At 36.0% G+C, this 19,876-nt stretch overlaps 1 protein-coding gene across 1 annotated transcript in view; it reads left to right on the forward strand.

Annotated features, from left to right (window-relative positions):
* LRP1B (LDL receptor related protein 1B) overlaps window positions 1-19,876 on the forward strand; it is a 585,099-nt gene that overhangs the window by 546,332 nt on the left and 18,891 nt on the right. Inside the window, exons 83-86 of the mRNA XM_065670655.1 lie at window positions 2,391-2,555; window positions 12,018-12,179; window positions 14,650-14,824; window positions 15,442-15,546. Of these exons, the coding sequence (XP_065526727.1) occupies window positions 2,391-2,555; window positions 12,018-12,179; window positions 14,650-14,824; window positions 15,442-15,546 (607 nt within the window). The remainder of the gene's footprint in view (window positions 1-2,390; window positions 2,556-12,017; window positions 12,180-14,649; window positions 14,825-15,441; window positions 15,547-19,876) is intronic.

Below are 19,876 nucleotides of genomic sequence, written 5' to 3' on the forward strand. Positions count from 1 at the left end.
TTATAACATATATTGCATTTTAAAAGTGTAACCTGAGTGTCCAAATCTTTGAAAGTCAATTTGATTAGAAAATTGGTACTGTGGGCCATTTTTTGCCTCAGTATATTTTCCTGAAAATATGAAAGCATATATTTCTTGGTGTGATTAGGGTAATTTTCAAGTTTGTAGTTCACGTTTTATGGTTCTAAATATGCTTTTTGATTACTCTCTTTTTCTCTTGAAGTCATAGTCTGTCATAATTTCGTAATTTCTTCTGCAGAATTAAGATATGAAATTAAAAAAAAAATGATCTAGAGAAGAAATACCACATCTTTGCTGTGCTATCAGAAAGGTTCATAAAAATGAGCAGTTGTCAATGCTTCAGTATTATTTATCCCATCTTTACCAGGTTCTGCTCTATAAACTCATGACTAATGATAAGTAAAACAGATAAATAAAACAAAAGTAAACCTTCTCTCCAATAAGATGTGCTACATAATCTATTTAAACAACTTCTATAATGAGTAACTGAAGAATGGTTCATGGAACATCAAAGGATTTAATGAACCACCCAAATAAATAAAACATGGAGGCTTCCTCAAACTCCCGAATACAAAGTAGCTTTGTTACAGCACAAGTATATATGCAGGGTGGATATAAAAAAATTAAACACATACAGTATTTGGTTTTTTCATTGTGCCATGTGCCACTCAGTCCCCACAAGAAATTTTAGATTTCTTGTGTAGTTTCAGCTTAATTTAAGAGAGGTGCAATTCCCTGAAAGATGATGACCACTTCGCAGAGGTTTTGTTTAAATAGGTTTGATCCCAGGTTACATGTCTGCATCTTGGAGCTGGCTGTGAATGGAGGCAGCCAGACCCTGACAGCAAGGGTTATTACACAAGCAGGAAAGAGAAACTGTATCTGATTTTCCTAAATATTGCATTTACAATACAATGTATTTCTTTAAAGATCGAGGAGTTGGTGTGCCTGTGTCAGTCAATGTTAGAACTCAACAAGTATGGGACAAATGGGAACGTTGGCTCTTTTCAGTTACCCATTTAACTAAAACAGGGTAATTCAGCAAAACATCTGCAGCTGGTGGATATATTACCGGAGAGTTCTTAGTGTTTGTGGTATCCCTTTTGTTGAAAGCCATGTATGCTCAAATGCTGAATTAGTTAGGAAGCAGTCTGGCTTTGCAGGATTTGTTTTGCTGTGTGAGAAAAGAAAGGTCTTATTGCCAAAAATATGTTTTGGACTGAAAAGATGCTTGTCTATTTCCTTAGGATTACAGTTATTTGGATGTTTGAGCATTGTGTGTGTGCTAGTCTATAATTAATGTCTTATTGGTGTCATTGAATGATTTTATATCTTGTTCACTGAAATGAATAGAGATTTATTTTTCAAAGTGTTTCCAAGGCAGGCACAATTCTAACTGCAAAATAGTTTCGTAGAAAGATTGAATCTGGCCTACTCAGAATTTGTGTCACCTCATACCTCACAGCTAAGACAGTGGCAGTGCTGTTGTAAACACCTGGTGAATGCAGAGCATCTCAGTGATTTTGCAGACTGAGCAAATGAGAAAAACAAATCAGAAAATATAATTTAAAAGCAACAAGGTAGTATGGAACTATATTTTTTTGAGGAGGGCTTAAAGGCTGAATATTTTTTTTTTTAATATTTTGGACAGGGTTTAGTTAAGAAGGGTGTTACTTAATAGAGACATTGGAGGAGGGATCAAAAAAAAAAAAAATAGAAAAAGGCTGAGATCACCAGAAAATTACTTGGGAGATTCACCGAGAATGACAATTTCAAACCAGAATTCATACAGTCATTACTGACTTGTCCCTGCCCATGGCAGGGGGGTTGGAACTAGATGATTTTAAGGTCCTTTCCAACCCTAACTATTCTATGATTCTATGACTCTATATGACTTACATTCTAAGGAGCTCACCTTTTCTGGGGCACCATTTGGATGAAGGCCAGGTTGGAGAGGGCTTTGAGCAACCTAGTCTAGTGGAAGGTGTCCCTGCCCATGGCAGGGGGGTTGGAACGGAATGATCTTTAAGGTTCCTTCCAACCCAAACCATTCCATGATTTGGTGAAGCATAACTACCATGCAGAGACCCCCACTTGGGTAGGGTGCAAGCTCCCAGCTGTGCTGTACAAGGTAGCGCAGCCCCCACTGCCTGTAGCTCTTGAAAGCCTTTCCAGTGCTTATGGTCTCCTAAGTGTATAATTTTTTTCTAGCACAGTAGAAACAGAAGTGGTAGTTTACTTTCTCCATTTTGAAGAGTGATTCGCCCAAGCCCCATTGATAGAGATAATTTAAGATGCAAGGTTCTGTATTGCCCATGACATGAAATTGGATTGTTGAAAACACCTCTGTGCATGTGTTCTTGCTGCAGATGATAGCTGTAAATTAACCTGTGAAAATGGAGGAAAGTGCATTATAAATGAGAAGGGGGATCCCCGATGTCACTGCTGGCCAAGTTACTCTGGTGAAAAGTGTGAAACTAATCATTGCTACAATTACTGCCAGAATGGAGGAACCTGTGGAGCCTCTCTCCTAGGTAAATATTTCTGAGCAGCTGTGTCTTACTATTATACTTGCCTTAATTAAAATGTTTCAATTTGTTCCTTGTTTCTGATATTTTTTCTCTCTGTAACTTATTTGCTTGTACTTACACCATGTGTGAAATAGCAGTATAGACCGTATAGGTACTTTATAATCTTTAGTACTTTTCATTCGTGTGTCTTGGTGTTTTAGAAGAATTAAGCTGCATTCCAGAAAGGGAGCATATAAGTAAGCATTCAGTATAAAGATGCAAAACTTAAGGTGTAGTAATGGAATTGTAAAACATAAGATCCAGTCAAACTATGTCTGGAACAAACCCACACATCTCTTTGTCTCAGTTCTCTCTCTAAACTGTTTTGTGCATGCACAGACATATTTCCTTAAATTACAGAGTTGTGTGACCTCAATCTACTTCGTCTTACTGGAATTCATGGAATAGGCATTTTACTCATCTAATTCTCAGGGAGATTTGGTTGATCAGAACTCAGATCCTTTGTTTTCCTGAAGGAATTTAAAAAATACATCTCTTGTCTTCAGGAAGATTATCCTGGCTGTCAAAAAGTGGGTATTTGACAGTTGATCTTTGTCCCTAATACATAAGCTGTTGTAGCATGTATAATGCAATCAGTGTTTGGGCTAGAGAGGGAAAGTGTGATAAGAAGTACTCTAAAATTTCTTAATTCTGTGAGAAAGGAGGAGATGAATTGTTTTCTGCTCCAAGGAATATTTAAATATTGATTCAAATTAGAAGAGCTAAATCAGAGTTTGCTGCCTAGTATCTTCTCAGAAGTCTGTCAGCTCCTGAGTATGGTGTGAGTCATTTTTCTCCTGTGAGATGAAGTGATCGACAGTGATCTCTGACAGAAAAGTACAAACACCTGACTTTTAAAAGAGGAATGTGTAACTATTTAGCACAGAGAGAGCTCCCTGTAAGGAGGAGTTATGTTTCTTCGTCTCTGTGACAGAGGGAGCTTAGATCTTAAATGTTTTCCTCTCACTGCTTACTAATTAACTTTAGCTTATGTAATTTAGTAATTTTGTTTACTTGCTGCCTTCTCTGGAACCTCCTCTTATTTATTGAGATGTGGTGGCAAAAGTCTTAAGTGAATGCAAATCTAGTAACCTGTTGTTTGCCAAAAGGGATTTTTCAGTTCTGATTATTTGAGGGTTAATAATGTTCATAGTTAACATCAGTAACAATAACTCAATATTAGAAAATGAAAATTACTTGTATTGAAGTTCATTAATTATACTTGAAAGTGATTCCAGCAGCTGATGGAACTATTGACACAAATGATGAGCAGAGATTTTTGTCAGTAAGTGAAATCAATGCATGCTTAGTGAGGACAAGCAATTGTATGAAAGTAAGTCCTGGATGATTTAAATGACTTGCAGAACTTCCTTGTAGTCTTAAGAGAGTATGTTTACTCCCACATCTTTACATGTCTGACACTCGATTATTTTGTGGGCTTAAAAGGCTTCATAAAATTAATAACTTAGCTCTGTTCTGAATCCTGCAGAGACCCCAGGGGTTTATTTAATCCTTTTCTTTTGGCAATAGCCATAGGGTTCACTCACTTCCAGCATCTTTTTTTTTTTTCCTTTACCAGGCAGCTAGCACTTGCCTTGCCTACATAGCTGTGCTATCACCTGGATATTTTTATTTTTTATTTTCCTGCTAAATCCAGGCTCTGAAGACTCTCAGCCTTGCTGAAATAAGTAGTATACTAGTTTTTGCACTGTTCCTTCTAAATAGTTAATTATGGCCTAACTGCTACAGAGGGTCTGGAGATGTAGCCATTAGCCTAACTTCTGCTGGTCTCAGGCAGGATAATGTGCCTGCACCAAAAACGCAGCAGTAGAGCCAGTATGAGTATCTCCACAGTCCACGTTTCGTTGTTCAATTGTCTGATTTTTGGGAATACAAACCTTTAACTGCAACTAAAGTTTACTGTACCACACATGGCCAAAGTGTGCCAAGCCATTATGTCCCAAGACTAACACAGAACTGGTTCTGATGACCCTTACTCATACCTGCAGATAGGAATATGCTTCTGCTGTGCTCTCTTTCCCAGTTTCATCAATTTTTTAAAACTCATATTTCAAAATAGCCAGATTTCCTATCTTATGTTTCCAACTCACGAAGGTAGCCATGCCTCGAAGCTTTTGCCATAACTTTCATGTGCTGGAGCTGTGGAAAATGACTGCGTATCTTTCTAAATCAATTTGAATCTATCCAGCATTCCAGATAAAATTTTCAAATTGATCCACATCTCATCTTCCTTGCATATCTAGTTCTTGGACCCTGTAAATATCCTATTGAGAAGAAATCTGTATTTCTTATTAGACTGTGTTTCTTATCTATATTAGGCCACAAATAGTATGTTACTGAAATAAACTAGCATGTCAGTGAGACGTCCCCTTACCCTACTTTTATCTAATCCATGATGTACTAAAGGCATTATAAATCTTAAAGAAGGAAGCTAAACTAGACTCCCCAAAAGTGTTGAAAGCTGTAATTAAGACAACAAAGCTGAATTTCTCTTGTGTTTTTGACACAACTGTTTCCTCTTTCCAGTCAAATACAGCACTGTGCAAAGCATGTCATTCACTTAATGCATTCAGTGAGTGCATGTTTAGCTGCAGCAGCTGTGCAAATCTTTCACAGTTTGGATTGACGGTGTGAAATCCAGAGCAAAGCAGCACTCATTCACTCACATCCTTCTCATTGTCTCAGCCTTCAAGGCATAGTTGCTCTGCTTTGTCAGGTTCATATGAAAGTCATTAATGTATGCTACTTTATTCATCCACATCGCTACATGTAGGAATAAAAAGTTTCTCTGTTACCAGCAATTGCTCAGTTTTTCCTTAATGGTTGTAGAGCACTATCAGCACATACCACTTTGTGTACTACAGTGCTCACAACCAGATCCTCCAAAAGCTTTTGATCTATTATACAATAGGCTTATCAAACTGTCCTGCTAAACTGTGCAATCAGATTGCACCTGTTTTCCTAATTATATATCTTTTTTTTTATTTTTATTTTTTAATTAATTTTTATTCAAAATGATGAAGCTTTTCCTTCTGGAAGTTGCAGAAGCTATGTGTGTGCAAGTGCCAGTCCAAATCCTGTCTGCAAGATATAAATGACCTGTAATAATTTCAGCTTGCTTGACTCTTTCTTAGAAGCTCTGATTGCCCTCATTAATTCCGATATGTTATTCAACCCAAACAGCTTTGATACTGTCTGTCTAATGAGTGTCATTCTACACATACGCCCTTCAGAAAGCTTTGGGACTGCCAGTAAATTTAAGGAGATGAGCTTCTGAGAGTCCCCACTCCTGGGAGGCTTTCCTAGGAGTCAGAAGCCCTACTTTTGGCTTCTGGCTTAAAAAACAAGGAGGAGATATCCTGACAACTAACTTTTCATCATATTCTGATGTCAATAAAATGATCCAGCATGCGAAATACTCTTCTAGTGAGTGTGTGTGTTCTAGTCAATGTGTAAATGCTGTTCTCTTTCACTACCTAATACATAATAGTAATGTGATAACTAATTAAGTAAATTGCAGAGTATTACTCATTTTTTAAAACAGGATTGTGCTAAATCTTCACTGGATGTGTTAAGTTTGCAGAACCTCATTATCTGCACACAAATGTTAATTTGTTAAACAAATCCCACTGGCAATTCAGGGATTATTCACTGTTGGTTTATTCACTGCTAAGCCTTTTGGCAAATTCCTATGTGAACATTATATAGCTAGAGATTGGGGCAACTTTAATTAAAATTTGTAAGTTTATGACAGTTGTATTGAAATACAATAATTGGACAGAGAAAAATGTCATCAGTTAATTAAAAGTATGTATCTGAGACATGTAATTAAAAGTTTGGGGTATAATGAACACTTTCCAGTAGGCCAAGTTTATGGGAATTTAGAAAAAAAAATTAAATGTTACCATAAAAAGGCACTTACTTTCTCCTTATGGTCTAAAGTAAAAATGCTGGAGCAATAGTTTACAAAATGTCTTGAAAATAGTAACTAGATCTAACTAGTTTACAAAATTGGGTGAATACACATTTGTACTATAGTTACAGTATGAAGAGTTTATCTAACCTTATAGAATTGGTGATGTTTGTATCAAAATGAGTAAAAAATTCTTTCTACTAAATGAAAATTGATAAAATGTTCTTCAAAAATTATTCCAGGTAAAGTAGATATTATTTTATATTATATATATATAATCTCTATATATTTGCTTTTATATATTAATATATATTATATTTATATTTTATAAGCAAAACAAGTTGATTTTGGGACATGATGGCGCGTAATGAAGACACTGGCAGTGAAGGACTTCTCTGCTTTGCTAATGTCTTATCATTCCCAGTAGTCTCAAAGGGGGATGCTACATTATTTTCTTACCAGGACATGGACTGTGGGGAGGGGCAAGAGCTGGTATTTAGCCAGATGTGAAGGACAGCTGGTCTGTCTGTCCAGTGCACAGCTGATCTCAGGGTACCCACAGAACCAGCACAACCAGCCCTGTTAAGAGGGGCCTTTGAGACTATTCTAGTATACTTAAAGGTTTTTCTTTTCTCACTTTTTTTTAACAACATGGAGACAATGTATATCTTTTGAGATTGATCTCAATCAGATCACTTCCTATTTATGTACAGTAATACAGGTTCTCTCCACTTAATGGAGCAAGTCCAGAGGAGGCCATGATGATCAGGGGGTTGGAGCACTTTACCTATGAAGAAAGTCTGAGAGAGTTGAACTTGTTCAGCCTGGAGAAGAGAAGGCTTCAGGGAGACCTTAGAGCAGCCTTTCAGTACCTAAAGAGGGACTACAGGAAAGCTGGGGAGGAACATTTTACAAGAGCATGTAGGGATAGAACAATGGGGAATGCCTTTAAACTGACAGAGGGAAGATTTAGATTAGATATTAGGAAGAAGTTCTGTACTTCTGAAGGTGAGGGTGGTGAGGCACTGGCAGAGGTTGCCCAGAGATGTGGATGTCCCATCCCTGGAAGTGTTCAAAGCCAGGTTGGACAGGGCCTTGAGCATCCTGGTCTAGTGGAAGGTGTCCCTGTCCATGGCAGGGGGGTTGCAACTAGATGATCTTAAGGTCCCTTCTAGCCTAAACTATTCCATGATGATGTTTCTATGATATTGTTGATTTGGTAAAGTTAATTATGGTTCACAGAAATTAATAATTGTGATTCCTATAAGCTGCTGATAACTACTCCAGAAGACATGATATTACAAATAGTAGGCTGTTATTCTGCCACACTATTTTCTTTAACAGTGATGTCAAGGGAAATAGGAAGTTTAAATTCACACACAAAAACTTAAACACACGCATTGCTGGTAGTGAATTTACCATTGACCAGAATAAGTAATCTGTGCCTTGGTGCATTCATCTGGATGACGTTGTTTTTCAAAACTTTCAGAAAGCTGCCAAAAATAGTGCTTTTTTCCCTATTATTTTTTAATTGCAAAATACCATATGCAGTCATGCAAAATACATGGTGTTTCTCTATCATTTAGGGAATAGCATGAATCAAAGCTTATCTCCTTATTGTTCTGTTCTTTAAAAAATGTAAATAGGAGTTTAAGATATCTGATTAGATTCTCTAAAGAAAGCAGCTAGATGAGAGAGTGCACTAAAATATTTATTAACTATTTTTGAAGATTATTTTAAAAGTTATTTGCTATTATATAGCAAATTAAATTGACAAACCAGGAGTACCTGCAGCCTCTGTAATCAAAACCTAATTGAACTTTATAGGATTTTTATCCCTGTAATTTTCTTATGGATGATTTTGTTTTGTAAGAAAGGGGGAAACTGCATTTCATCTGCATGCCAAAAACTTACTTTGTTCCTGGCTTATTGCAAAATAACTTCACAGAAGGGTCACCATAAAGTATTCTCCTTTAATTTACTAAATTTGTGCAAAACATTTGAAAAAATATGTGAAAATTTTGTAAGTTTTTTCAATTTGTATCAGCTCTAGAGTTAAGATAAAATTTTATTTTTTTTAAAGAGATAGGTTACACAGAGAATCATCAGATAATAGTGACTTTCAAGTATGTAGTTTCCCTGCAGAATTTTCATTATTATTTTTGCTACTTGTTTTATATGTCTTACCAGAAACCCTTTAATATATTCTCTGCAAGCCACTTCTTACAGTTGTTATTTAGAATTATTTTAAATATAAAATATTCAATATAGGGTCATCAATAAAGGGACAATATGCATTGTATTTCCACTTGCATATATATATAATGTGAGAAACTCAGTGTATCCAAGAACTGGCTTAGAGACAGTAAATAACTAAATGCATACACATTCATTGTAAATGAATAAGTGGAGAAATCCTGAACAGAAAAAAAAAGGTGTGTTGCTTCCTCTCTAGATATTATTACTGTGGTTTTGAAATTGAACATTTGCACATGAGATGCTGAAAATGTACTACACCATGTCCTCATGGACGCTTTGGCAATCAACATTTTTCAATATAGGTAATGAAAACAAGAGTTTTTCGTTGGGATTATTATGTTAGGGAAGAAACTAAAGAGGAGGATAGGTGAGAGGTAGGATGCTAATCTATAATAGGCAGAGAAAAACAAGACTGTCTCATACAATAGATCCAGTTGAGGATGGCACTTAAGAAGGAAGGGCTCAATTGGAATTTTTTGGTGTATTTTCTTTTGTAAAATTATTTTTGCTAAGTTTTGCATAAAGGACACCAAAAGGTGATCAGCTGAATTTGGAGCATTTTAGCTTTCCATAAACCACTTTCCTTATTAATATTTTTCTATAATGTAATGTGTTGTGAACATTTTCCTGTGGTGAAGGTCAGGAATTAGGCAATTTTACTTCTGTCCCTATATAGCTTTAATCCCAAAACTTCATGACCAGTGTAAATCATAGAATCATACAATGTTTGGGGTTAGAAGGGACCTTAAAGATCATCTAGTTCCAAACCCCTCCTGTGGGCAGGGACACCTTCCGCTAGACCAGGTTGCTGAAAGCTGCATCCAACCTAGCCTTGAAGACTTCCAGGAATAGGATATCCACAGTTTCTAGTGCATCCACACATCCAGGCAGCCTGTTCCAGTACCTCATCACCCTCACAGTAAATAACTTCTTCCTAATATCTAACCTAAATCTACTCTCTTTACATTTAAAGCCATTCCCCCTTGTCCTATCCCTGCATGCCCTTGTAAAAAGTCCCTCTCCAGATTTCTTGTAGGCGCCCTTTAGAGAAGGCTGGAAGGCTTAGTCTGAGGTCTCTCTGGAGTCATCTCTTCTTCAGGGTGGACAAGCCAAATTCTCTCAACCTTTTTTCATAGGAAAGGTGTTGTGCTTGAGACTACAAATAGTAGTTAGGTAGGATATGCGACATCTTGGTTAACATCACTATTTCCTTTGCAAACATAAATCTATACTCTGATTTAATGATACAAAACCTCATGGCATTTTTTCTCATTGTTTAATACTGCAGTTTTATTAAACTGTTCCTGGGACTATTTTGTATCAAAAATAATTTATGAGAATAAGGCAGATTAAAAGGTCAGTAATAGGATTTTTTTAGATGCCAACAGTCTGTGTATAAATAGGCAATGAACTATTAACATTCCTAAAAGTCATGTTAAATTGTGTGACAAAAATGGGGTTTAGGCTATACTGTATTAAATTTTCATGTAATAGTCATCACTTTGGCATATTTATAAGCCTACATTAGCAAAGAACAGAATAATCTTTTCTACAAACTGGGAAAATATGATTTCCCTATCATTTTAAAAAATAGAGCAGTATTAATAATCAGAAGTGATTTTGGACCTCCAGATCTATGTTCTATCACTGTTTTATCTTTTTTATTGAAACACTGATTCAGATGCAGGGTTATATGAAACCCCATGTCTTGGGGGCAGAAATTTAAATATGTGTATACATCGGAAAAACAAAGAGTCTGAGCTAACATCTGAGTTCAACATTTTTAATTTAATGTTTAGATCACAAGGGACAGATACGAATAACCAGGCTGATGCATATTAAACTAGTTGGAACTATTTTTAAGTCAATGGTTTTGTTCCTGCTGTACTCATTAGAGGAAGAGACTAACTGATCTCATGGCCTTTAGAATGATTTGCAAAACACTTTAAATTAGCATAGCTTAAAATAGAAAATCTGGAAAAGAATTACGTGAAGAGTTTCATATAAGAGAAGTAAGAAGTGAAGGGAAAAGACTAAATTGTTCAGCGTGAATTGGGAAGACTAGGAAAAATGGAGATGCTTCACTTACATTAAATGATCGTATTGTATGAAAACGAAGAAGAGAAGCCAGACCAGAAGAAAATTAACTTGTGGGGTTTATGGAATATTTTGTATAATCTACATTAATTTAATGAGGCAGCCAACTAAATAGAGAAGTAATTAAAAAAATAGGTCAGAAGGGCTACACATTTCAGAGTTTTAGATGCAACTGTAGTAACAGACATCAGGAGGCAAATCTGAATGTAGTTGTGGATACCTACACCAGACATTGTATTAAAATGAAGAAACAATGAGACAAAAGGTAGCAAGGAATCACCTATTCATATTGCATCACTACATCAGGCAGTGGTTGGGATTTCCTGGTAATCACTGTGAAGATGAAAGAGAATTTTTATGTAAAAGTAACTCTGAAATGTTTATTCATTTAACTATGTAAGTGTTAAGAAAAAGGTCAGGGCAAAGTGGGAGTTTAATAAACAGTGGAATTGTAACAAAGCTATAAATCCTTTAGAGATGGGGAAAAAAAAGGAAAGAAAAATTACAATAGGGAATAATCGTAGGAAAATGCATCAGGTTTTAAACACTTTTGTAAAACCCTTTGAAAAGAAGCAAAAGATAGGAGCTCATTGTGTGCAAATGGTCATCCCTGAGTGTTCAGTACTTTTCAGGCATTCAATATTGAAGTTACAGGCATCTTTGGTTTGATGCAGGACAGCAATTTTTGTGTCAAAATGTTTACTAGCTGAGGGAATAGGATAGCAAAACAGGCACAGATGTTTGTGTTTTAGTAAAAACTGTTATGTAAAACTGGCTCATTAGTAAATATTTGTATATTAATGTGATGATATGTAAAGGTTTGTAGGTTTGAGAATAATGGAGTGTATTCTGAAGAGTATCAATGTTGATTGTACAAACATTTATCTCCTGCAAGTGGAGGAACCCAACCTGGCAGGAGGATATAAAAAGCTTAGTCTTATCTTAAATTGCTGCTTAAGACTGTCTTTTAAAATAATTTCAAAATAGAGTAAATGACCATACATGCACAAGTGTAATATGCATAAATGCAGTTTTCGAGGTGTCTGTATTTTTAAAAGTTAGCATTTTAAAAGTGATTATTTGGGTTATGTTTATTGATTTTTTTGTCATAAAGTAGTTTTCTTTGTTTTGAATAGGGAGGCCTACCTGCAGTTGCGCGCTGGGTTTTACAGGACCAAACTGCAATCAGACGGTCTGCGGGCATTTTTGCCAAAACGGAGGGACCTGCAGTGTCACTGCAGGGAACCAACCCCTTTGCAACTGCTTGCCTGAGTACACAGGAGACAGATGTCAGTATTGTAAGTAATCTCCACAAACTATTAAATCTGGATTTTATGATGAAAGTTCTTCAAAATCAAGATCAACATGAGTAGAATGATCTTTTAATTTTTTTTTTTTTGGCTTACGTTGCTAAACTTAGCTTCAAAATTATTCATGCTGACAAAGGAGTGTAATCTGATCTTTGAACATATTTCTGCAATACCCATCTACATGTGTGGGTGAAGAAGGAGCTTTTTTAGGGGTTATTTATTCATTACTTTCGTACGTACAATGGAGCTGTACAAGAAAGCTGCCTTTGTCAGTAGGAATGAGATGATTGTGTTAAAATTTTCTGCTTCAACATATTTGTTATGTTGCTGAAATACCTAAACATAGTGAATTGATGTAGTTGGTTAAAGAATTTCTCTGGTATCGCTTATCTTTGCAGAGCAACACATGTCCTGAACCTTACCTTTCACTTCTATTTCTAACCCCAGTAAGCAGTACCCAGTAAGCAGTATATTGACAACTACTTTGAATTTCATACCTGTATATTCCTTCATCTTGTTCCATCAGTGATAACCCTGAGTATGGTTTCTGCTCCATCCTGGTATTGAAAGTCAGGATTTCTTAGTAGTATTCTTCTTTCATTCTCAGGATTCTATCCTCTGCAGATGAAGTTCTTCTAGTTCTTCATTACAATGACACATCACTCTCTTCTCATTGAGACAGTTATTCAAAAGTTTCCATGTCTTCAGAAAAGTACTCACTTTTTAGAATTTTCTTTAATTTTTTACTTCTTTTACAGAAGAGGAGAAAAAGAAGATTATGAACCAATAGGCCTTCTGTTCTTGGTGTGGATCACTATTAGTTTTTTCAGTAATTCAAGACATTTGAACATAATCCTGAGTTTCTTCTTCTGGCCACTGATTTCAAAATTACAGTTTGTCTTTCTCGTATTTTCAACATGATGACTCATTAGCAACCTGTCGTGGTTTAAGCCCAGCTGGTAACTCAAAACCATGCAGCTGCTTGCTCATTCCCCGCCCCCCCCCCCCCCCCCAGTTCTTCCTTCCCCTGCTCTCAGAAGGGACTGGGAGAAGAATCGAAAGAATGTATCTCCCACATGTTGAGATAAGAACAGTCCAGTAACTAAGGTATAGCACAAACCCACTGCTGCTACCACCAATAGTAGTAATGGTAAGGGAAATAACAAGGGAAGAGAATACAACCGCTCACCACCCACTGACCGATACCCAGCCCGATCTGAGCAGCGATCTGGGCCTTCTGGGTAACTGCCCCCAGTTTATATGTTGGGCATGACGTGCTGTGGTATGGAATACCTCTTTGGATAGTTTGGGTCAGGTGTCCTGTCTCTGCTTCCTCCCAGTTTCCCCTCCTCCCTGACAGAAAGAGACTCAGAAAGTCCTTGGTTGGAGTAAACATTACTAAGCAACAACTAAAAACATAGGTGTTATCAGCGTTGTTCCCAGGCTGAAAGTCAAAAAACACAGCAGTACACCAGCTACTAAGAAGGATAAAAATGACTGCTACTGCTGAACCCAGGACACAACCCTAACCTAAACCTGAATATTTTTCTGAGATCATAATTATATTTTAATCTTACTTTTGCTATTCCTGCTTTGCTTTGACTGTAACACTCTAAAATAAAGGACTGGCATACTGCTTGTTATTAGAATAGAATAGTAAATTCAAAAGCCATCATCTCCTTTGTGCATAATTCAGTGAATGTGATGAAGATGAAGAAGGCTAGATTTAAGCAAAATAGAAACAAAATCAGCTAATAAAAACATCTGGTTTAGAATTATCTACAAGATGCAAAAAGTATTTAGTTTTGTGGTCTGTCTGTCAAACAAGGAAAGGGTTAGTGTATCTTAAATAGGATTTGTAGTGAAGTAAACTGAATGTATAGGTTGGTAGACTATGAAATATATTGAAACCTTTGAATGGAAAACCAGCCATAATTGTCATTCTCTCCCATTTGGTATTAAACAAACTGCATAGATCCACAAATAACTACCTGCAAACACAATTGGGTATTTGAAAACAGTATCATACGTAAATCATGCAGAGACACACAGATTAAGAAAAAATATTTACTTGAGGATTATCCAAAACAAACAAAAAAATTGTTCATACTTGAATGCTCCTGCAAACATTTAGATATATTAACATTGCTCTGCTTTTCTTGTCAGTAGTCTTTATAATATGTGGGATGATGCCATAAATGGTTAGACATCTAGAAGGAAAGAAATACAATCTCTTATGAGTTTATCCTTCTGTTTAACTTCGCAGGACTACATCATTTAATATATATATTATGTGTCTGTTTATGCAGTATTCTTGATTCTTGAAGTTTCCAGTGAGCCATCAGCGTAATTTATCATTTTGGTTTTATTAAAGTACCTTTTAAAACAGAAAAGTGAGGTATTTTTTCTATGATAATCCTTAATGACTTTTAGTAATTAGCTTTCATGTTGCTTGCAGATGTTTGCCACCATTATTGTGTGAATTCTGAATCATGTACCATTTCTGATGATGGAAGTGTAGAATGTGTCTGTCCAGTACGATTTGAAGGTCCAAAATGTGAAATGGATAAGTGTATCAGATGTCATGGGGGACACTGCATAATAAACAAGGACAGTAATGACATAGTGTGCAAGTAAGTCAGGGTGTGTTTGTGTGATTGTGTTCAAAATCATATATTTAATAGTAATTATATTGCATTATCCTTTGAATCTCTTACACAGTGGCTAGCTCCTGAACTGGTCACATCAGAACAGTTCCTTTTCTTGGTGACTCCCCATGCAAAACCCTCTGGTTCCTACTTTTTGAACCAACTTTTGGAGCACTTCTCACTGGGGGAAGCATAGTGTAGCAAGATACTGAATGGATCTTCACTTGGAAAAACTGAAATCTTTTAAGTTAATAGCCAAGTTTTACCAGACTCTCGAAATTTGTTCATTCTGCGTTGCCTGACAGTGACTGAGATAGATTTTATGCTATTGAAAACATGTAGTAAGATATACTTCTATATTGCTGAGTGATTATTTTGTATAATAATAATTCATTTTCATAAAAGGAAGGAGAAAAAATACTTTTTGTAATAAGCTTCCTGCCTGTGCTGGCTTTTCAAAGTGGAAGCCTAGAATTCTTGCAATCAGTAGATCTTACACATGTCACAAAATCACTATTTTAGTATATAGATAATTATAAAAGAATTCACCAGATTAATAAAATACTGATTGTTATTGTTTGGGGTTTTTTTAACCATGGCAGTTGCACTAATGGAAAGATTGCCTCTACCTGTCAGTTGTGTGATGGCTACTGTTACAATGGTGGTACATGTCAACTGGATCCAGAGACAAATATACCTGTCTGTCTGTGAGTATCCTGAATTACTCATTAAAGTATTTGCGTGCCAAAAAATGACAAAATTGTTAGGCATGTGCCTGTATTTTTTCTCTCTCCAGGATGTATAATGAGCTGATTGTAGTCATAACTTACTGTATTTTTTCTAGGTAGTTCTATGACCTATAATTCGTTTACCTTTTTGCAATATATTGTATACTGAAAGATAACTAAGGTATGTATTTTGATGCATATAGATGCAAAGATACATCTTAAAGACTTACAGTAATTTCAGGCCAGATCTAAAGCCCATGTAGGCATTTGTTCTAGAATAGAATATGGAGGTACAGGATGGCTTATTGCCCTGCTTTTCAAAGGTGGATTAAGTGTTTTCTCCTATAAAGATGGTCAGAGGAGGGGGCAATACACTCCTGATGGCTAGGAAATAGGAATAATGTCTGTTAATTTCCATTATGGGCCTGAGGATATGCTTATATATCTCGTGTTTCTGCCCTAACCTTCACACTGCTCACAGTAGCTTGGCTGTTCTGGGGTAAGATTGCTCTCTTTTTGCAACATGTTTGAAAGAATATTTCAGGATGCTTTCCTTAGACCCAGACATCAAATACCAAAGGAAATGTGATTCTGTAGTCTATACACAGTGAAATACCATTTTAAGAGGTAGAAAAGCATACATTATAGTCCTTTCTTGAGAGCTATGGTGTGTCTTCTTTTCCAGCTGCTAAATAAAAAATGCAGAAGTAGCCATTGTAGCAAGAAATTAATTTCTTTCCTGCTCTCAGTTACACTGGGCTACCTAGTCAAAGTCCTTGTTGGGTTGTTGTTTTTGTTTCTTTACTTTTGCCTAATAAACATTTTGATCTTTTCTGCACTGCTGGAAAGCTTCATTGTTGAGTAGTCTTCTCAGAAAAACCTGGAGGTCGGAGCATCCTCCAGGAAGATTTGAGGTGTAGGAAGAGGGAGTTAGACTCGAGTATCTCATTTCCAGGGTCACATAAGTAAGCTATTGTCGAAAGGGATCTGGCATTACAACTTTGTCAATACAGATACAGCCATCCCTTCATTTTGTTGATGTGTATGAGGTAGGTGATTTTAAAAGAGAGGGCTTGTTACATTCAGACTCTTAGGGAAGTTAGAGAAATGCCTAGATTTTAAAGTATGACCACTGTAAAGTTGGACTAACTTTTCCTCCCTGTGAGAGCTGAAGCACTTCTGAATGTGCAAAGGGGCAAAACTGTAGTAGCTGTACTACTGTAAAGAAGTTGTCAATAGATGTTTGCAGCTTTGGGGTTAGAGACAGTTGAATGCAGTTCTGCATGGCAGTCCTTATACAGCTGAAAATGCTTTCATCGCCTATGCCTCTTTTTCATTATTATTTTGATCCAGCCCTTTTTACCTGTTCTTTGAATCTCCTTAAATATCTTTAGTTGATGACTAGAGGGAATTAAATATCTTAGCAAAAGGAGAATGTCACAGATATAATATATGAGGTGCAATGATGATGACTAAGCCTGGTGACTCATTTGTTTAAACATGTAGAATGTCTGTTTTGGAAGCTTGTGATTTTTCCTTTTTCTTTATAAAACTGATTTATTTTTTCAAATTCATATGGAACACCATAGATCTCAAGGTAAAAAAAAAAGTTTAATACCTTAATTTGTGGGTTTACAATACATAAATGTTGCAGCATGCACCAACACTCTTAACAATGCTGAGAAAAAGGTCATGAACATTTTTAAGGCCATTGCAATCTGGATCAATCAATACAAATGTATAGTACGTTTACCAATAATGCTTCATTAAGAACTTAGATTCCTGAATCTTCAGTTAGTATAGGCACATTGTTTTATGAATGATGAGCAAACTTTTCAGTATAGTCAGATTGGACCTTCGGTAAAAAAGAATATTAATTTTGTTATCTGTGGGTGTGTGCCTGCGTACGTGTGTGTGTCTTGCGATTATATATAATGCGTTTAAACTCTGTTCAGCAAAAGGCAGAATATTTATGTAGGTCTATTTTACTGAAATTCTGCAGATGCTCTGTGGGGTTTAAAAATCAGCGCTGTGACCAGAAAGTGAACCCTTGTGATTACTACTGTCAGAATGAGGGAATTTGCACTTTAACCACGTTTAATGAGCCGAGATGCAAGTAGGTTTAACCTTCCACTTAATGCTGCACATTCTGTGACATCATTTCAGGCCACAGTTCATTGGTTCAAGTCATGCACATTTACATACATTTCACAATATATCCTTAATCTGGGGGCTCATTTCTATAATACACACTTACCCTTTGATAGTTGCTTTGATGAGTATATTTAAACATACTTTTGGAGTATTTGCATCATTGGAGGAAGAAATAAAGAGCTTTACTTTTAATAAGCAAATTGAAAATACTGAAAATGCCGCTTGGCTTTTATTGTTCACATTTTAAGATATTTTACCAAGTTAATCCTACATAGCATAGAGTTTAGCAACATGTTTGGTAGTCCAAACCTGACTTCCTATTTCTTATCTGTACTGGGAAAGGAACAGAAGAGCTATTTAGGTACCACTTCAGGAGTTAAGCTTGTATTCATGAGTCTTGTTAACTTTATAGAAATAATACTGTAAAATAGAAGTTGTTAATAAAAAATGTGAGCTACGTCATAACTTTGACTTCTCTGATAAGAATAAGGTATGAAATAGATATATTTGTAGGCTGTATTTCTCTAAAGGAATTTAGGCATATTGCTTAAAGAGAAAATTTTATCTCCGTCAGGGAAAGAAATAACTGTAGTTTTTGAAAATGAGAGATGTGAAATAGCAGTCTTATGAACATAGCTTTACTCAACAGTTGTGATGTACAAGTGAGAAGTGGAATCAAGGTCCAAGGACCTAGACTTGGGATAAAAAAACTTGAAGAGCTTTAATCTTATCTCATGTAAATGTGTGGTTTCTGAAAATAGGAAATGCTCTGTGTGTGTGATGTGGTTGTCTGGTTGGTAGCAATGGCAGTGACTAGGTATGGTGAATAATCATCTATTTTTTAAAAAAAGGTTATCACAATTCCTTTGTCAGCATTCTCAAGCAATGAAACAACGACTTGAGCTATTAGAAATCCATTGGAAACTAGATAAGTGTTCTGACTACTACTTAAACTTTGAAGAGTATGAAGTGTGTTTGTATGGGGCATGGTTGTTCAGAACAGTTTCTATCTCCGTGTATCATACTGGGATTTTCAGAATAATGAAGCGAAGAACAACTTGTTGCTTCATATAAGGTCATGTATTTCAAGTGACTTTCCTCCTTTTTATCTAACATGCTCTCTAGAAGGTAAGAGTGCAAAATTTCTTGTGATACATTCTAATAGGTAAAATAGTCTAAAACTACAACATAGGGAATCACTTCTGAATTTTACTTACACAATTCTTAAGTATGTGTTAACCATGTAAGCATTTTTTTATATTTATGGATTTTTACATAAAAATACATAAAAATAATTGTGTGGAAGTTTTTCTCAATAAGAAATTTTTAGTCTATAAGGCTTAATTTCTGTTTCAGCTGGAGCCACGACTGACATATACTGACAGTAGGATTTCAGCAAAGAACTGAATTAGGAATCTTCTCAGTAGCATTGATATTTGGGTTTGTGGCATTGTCTGTCCTCATGTGATCTTTTGATCTGGATTAACTATATTTACTGTCAAAATGAAAACAAATATTCAACTGAAGGATTTTAAATCTTGGTTGAATCTCTTACTTAGTCTTTGAATTGATAACATGAATTTTAACCTCAGAGTTTCTGTGTGAGGCCAGATGCCAACAATGGCAAGAATTCATAGGATTTCCAGGCCCAGTGATCATTTCTTCCTACTTTTCTAACTGCATAATTGAATGAAGCATGGAGATGGATTGTTAGAATAGGAACTATGCTGAAAGGCTGTGCTGCTAAACATTTCTTCCGGATAGATGAAGTTATGTTTTTCCTTCGGACATATTTCAAGCCACTGCCCAGGATATGCTTTGGTCAAAGTTTGAGCTCATCTGTAGGAAGTAGTGAAACAGACTTCCAAAATCCAAGGGAGAGTATTAGCTTTCTAGGACAAAGTGAGACTCTTCCTTTCTGTCCGAAAGATAGAATTACACAAAAATGAAAAAAAAAATAGAAAAAGGCTTGAAGAAGACAGAGCAAAAAGGAAAAGAGGGTCTTGTGCAGAAGTAGTATTAGTCTCCATTCTCTTCCTTCCAAAAAGTGAAATGCTGATACCCAAAAGAGACTATTTGTTGATGATAGCTGTGATTCCTCCCTGTGAGAAGGTTGTCTTCCACAGAAAAGATGAACAAGGAATTGGCAACATTT

Source organism: Lathamus discolor, chromosome 3, assembly GCF_037157495.1.
Source record: "Lathamus discolor isolate bLatDis1 chromosome 3, bLatDis1.hap1, whole genome shotgun sequence".
Taxonomy (NCBI): Eukaryota; Metazoa; Chordata; class Aves; order Psittaciformes; family Psittacidae; genus Lathamus; species Lathamus discolor.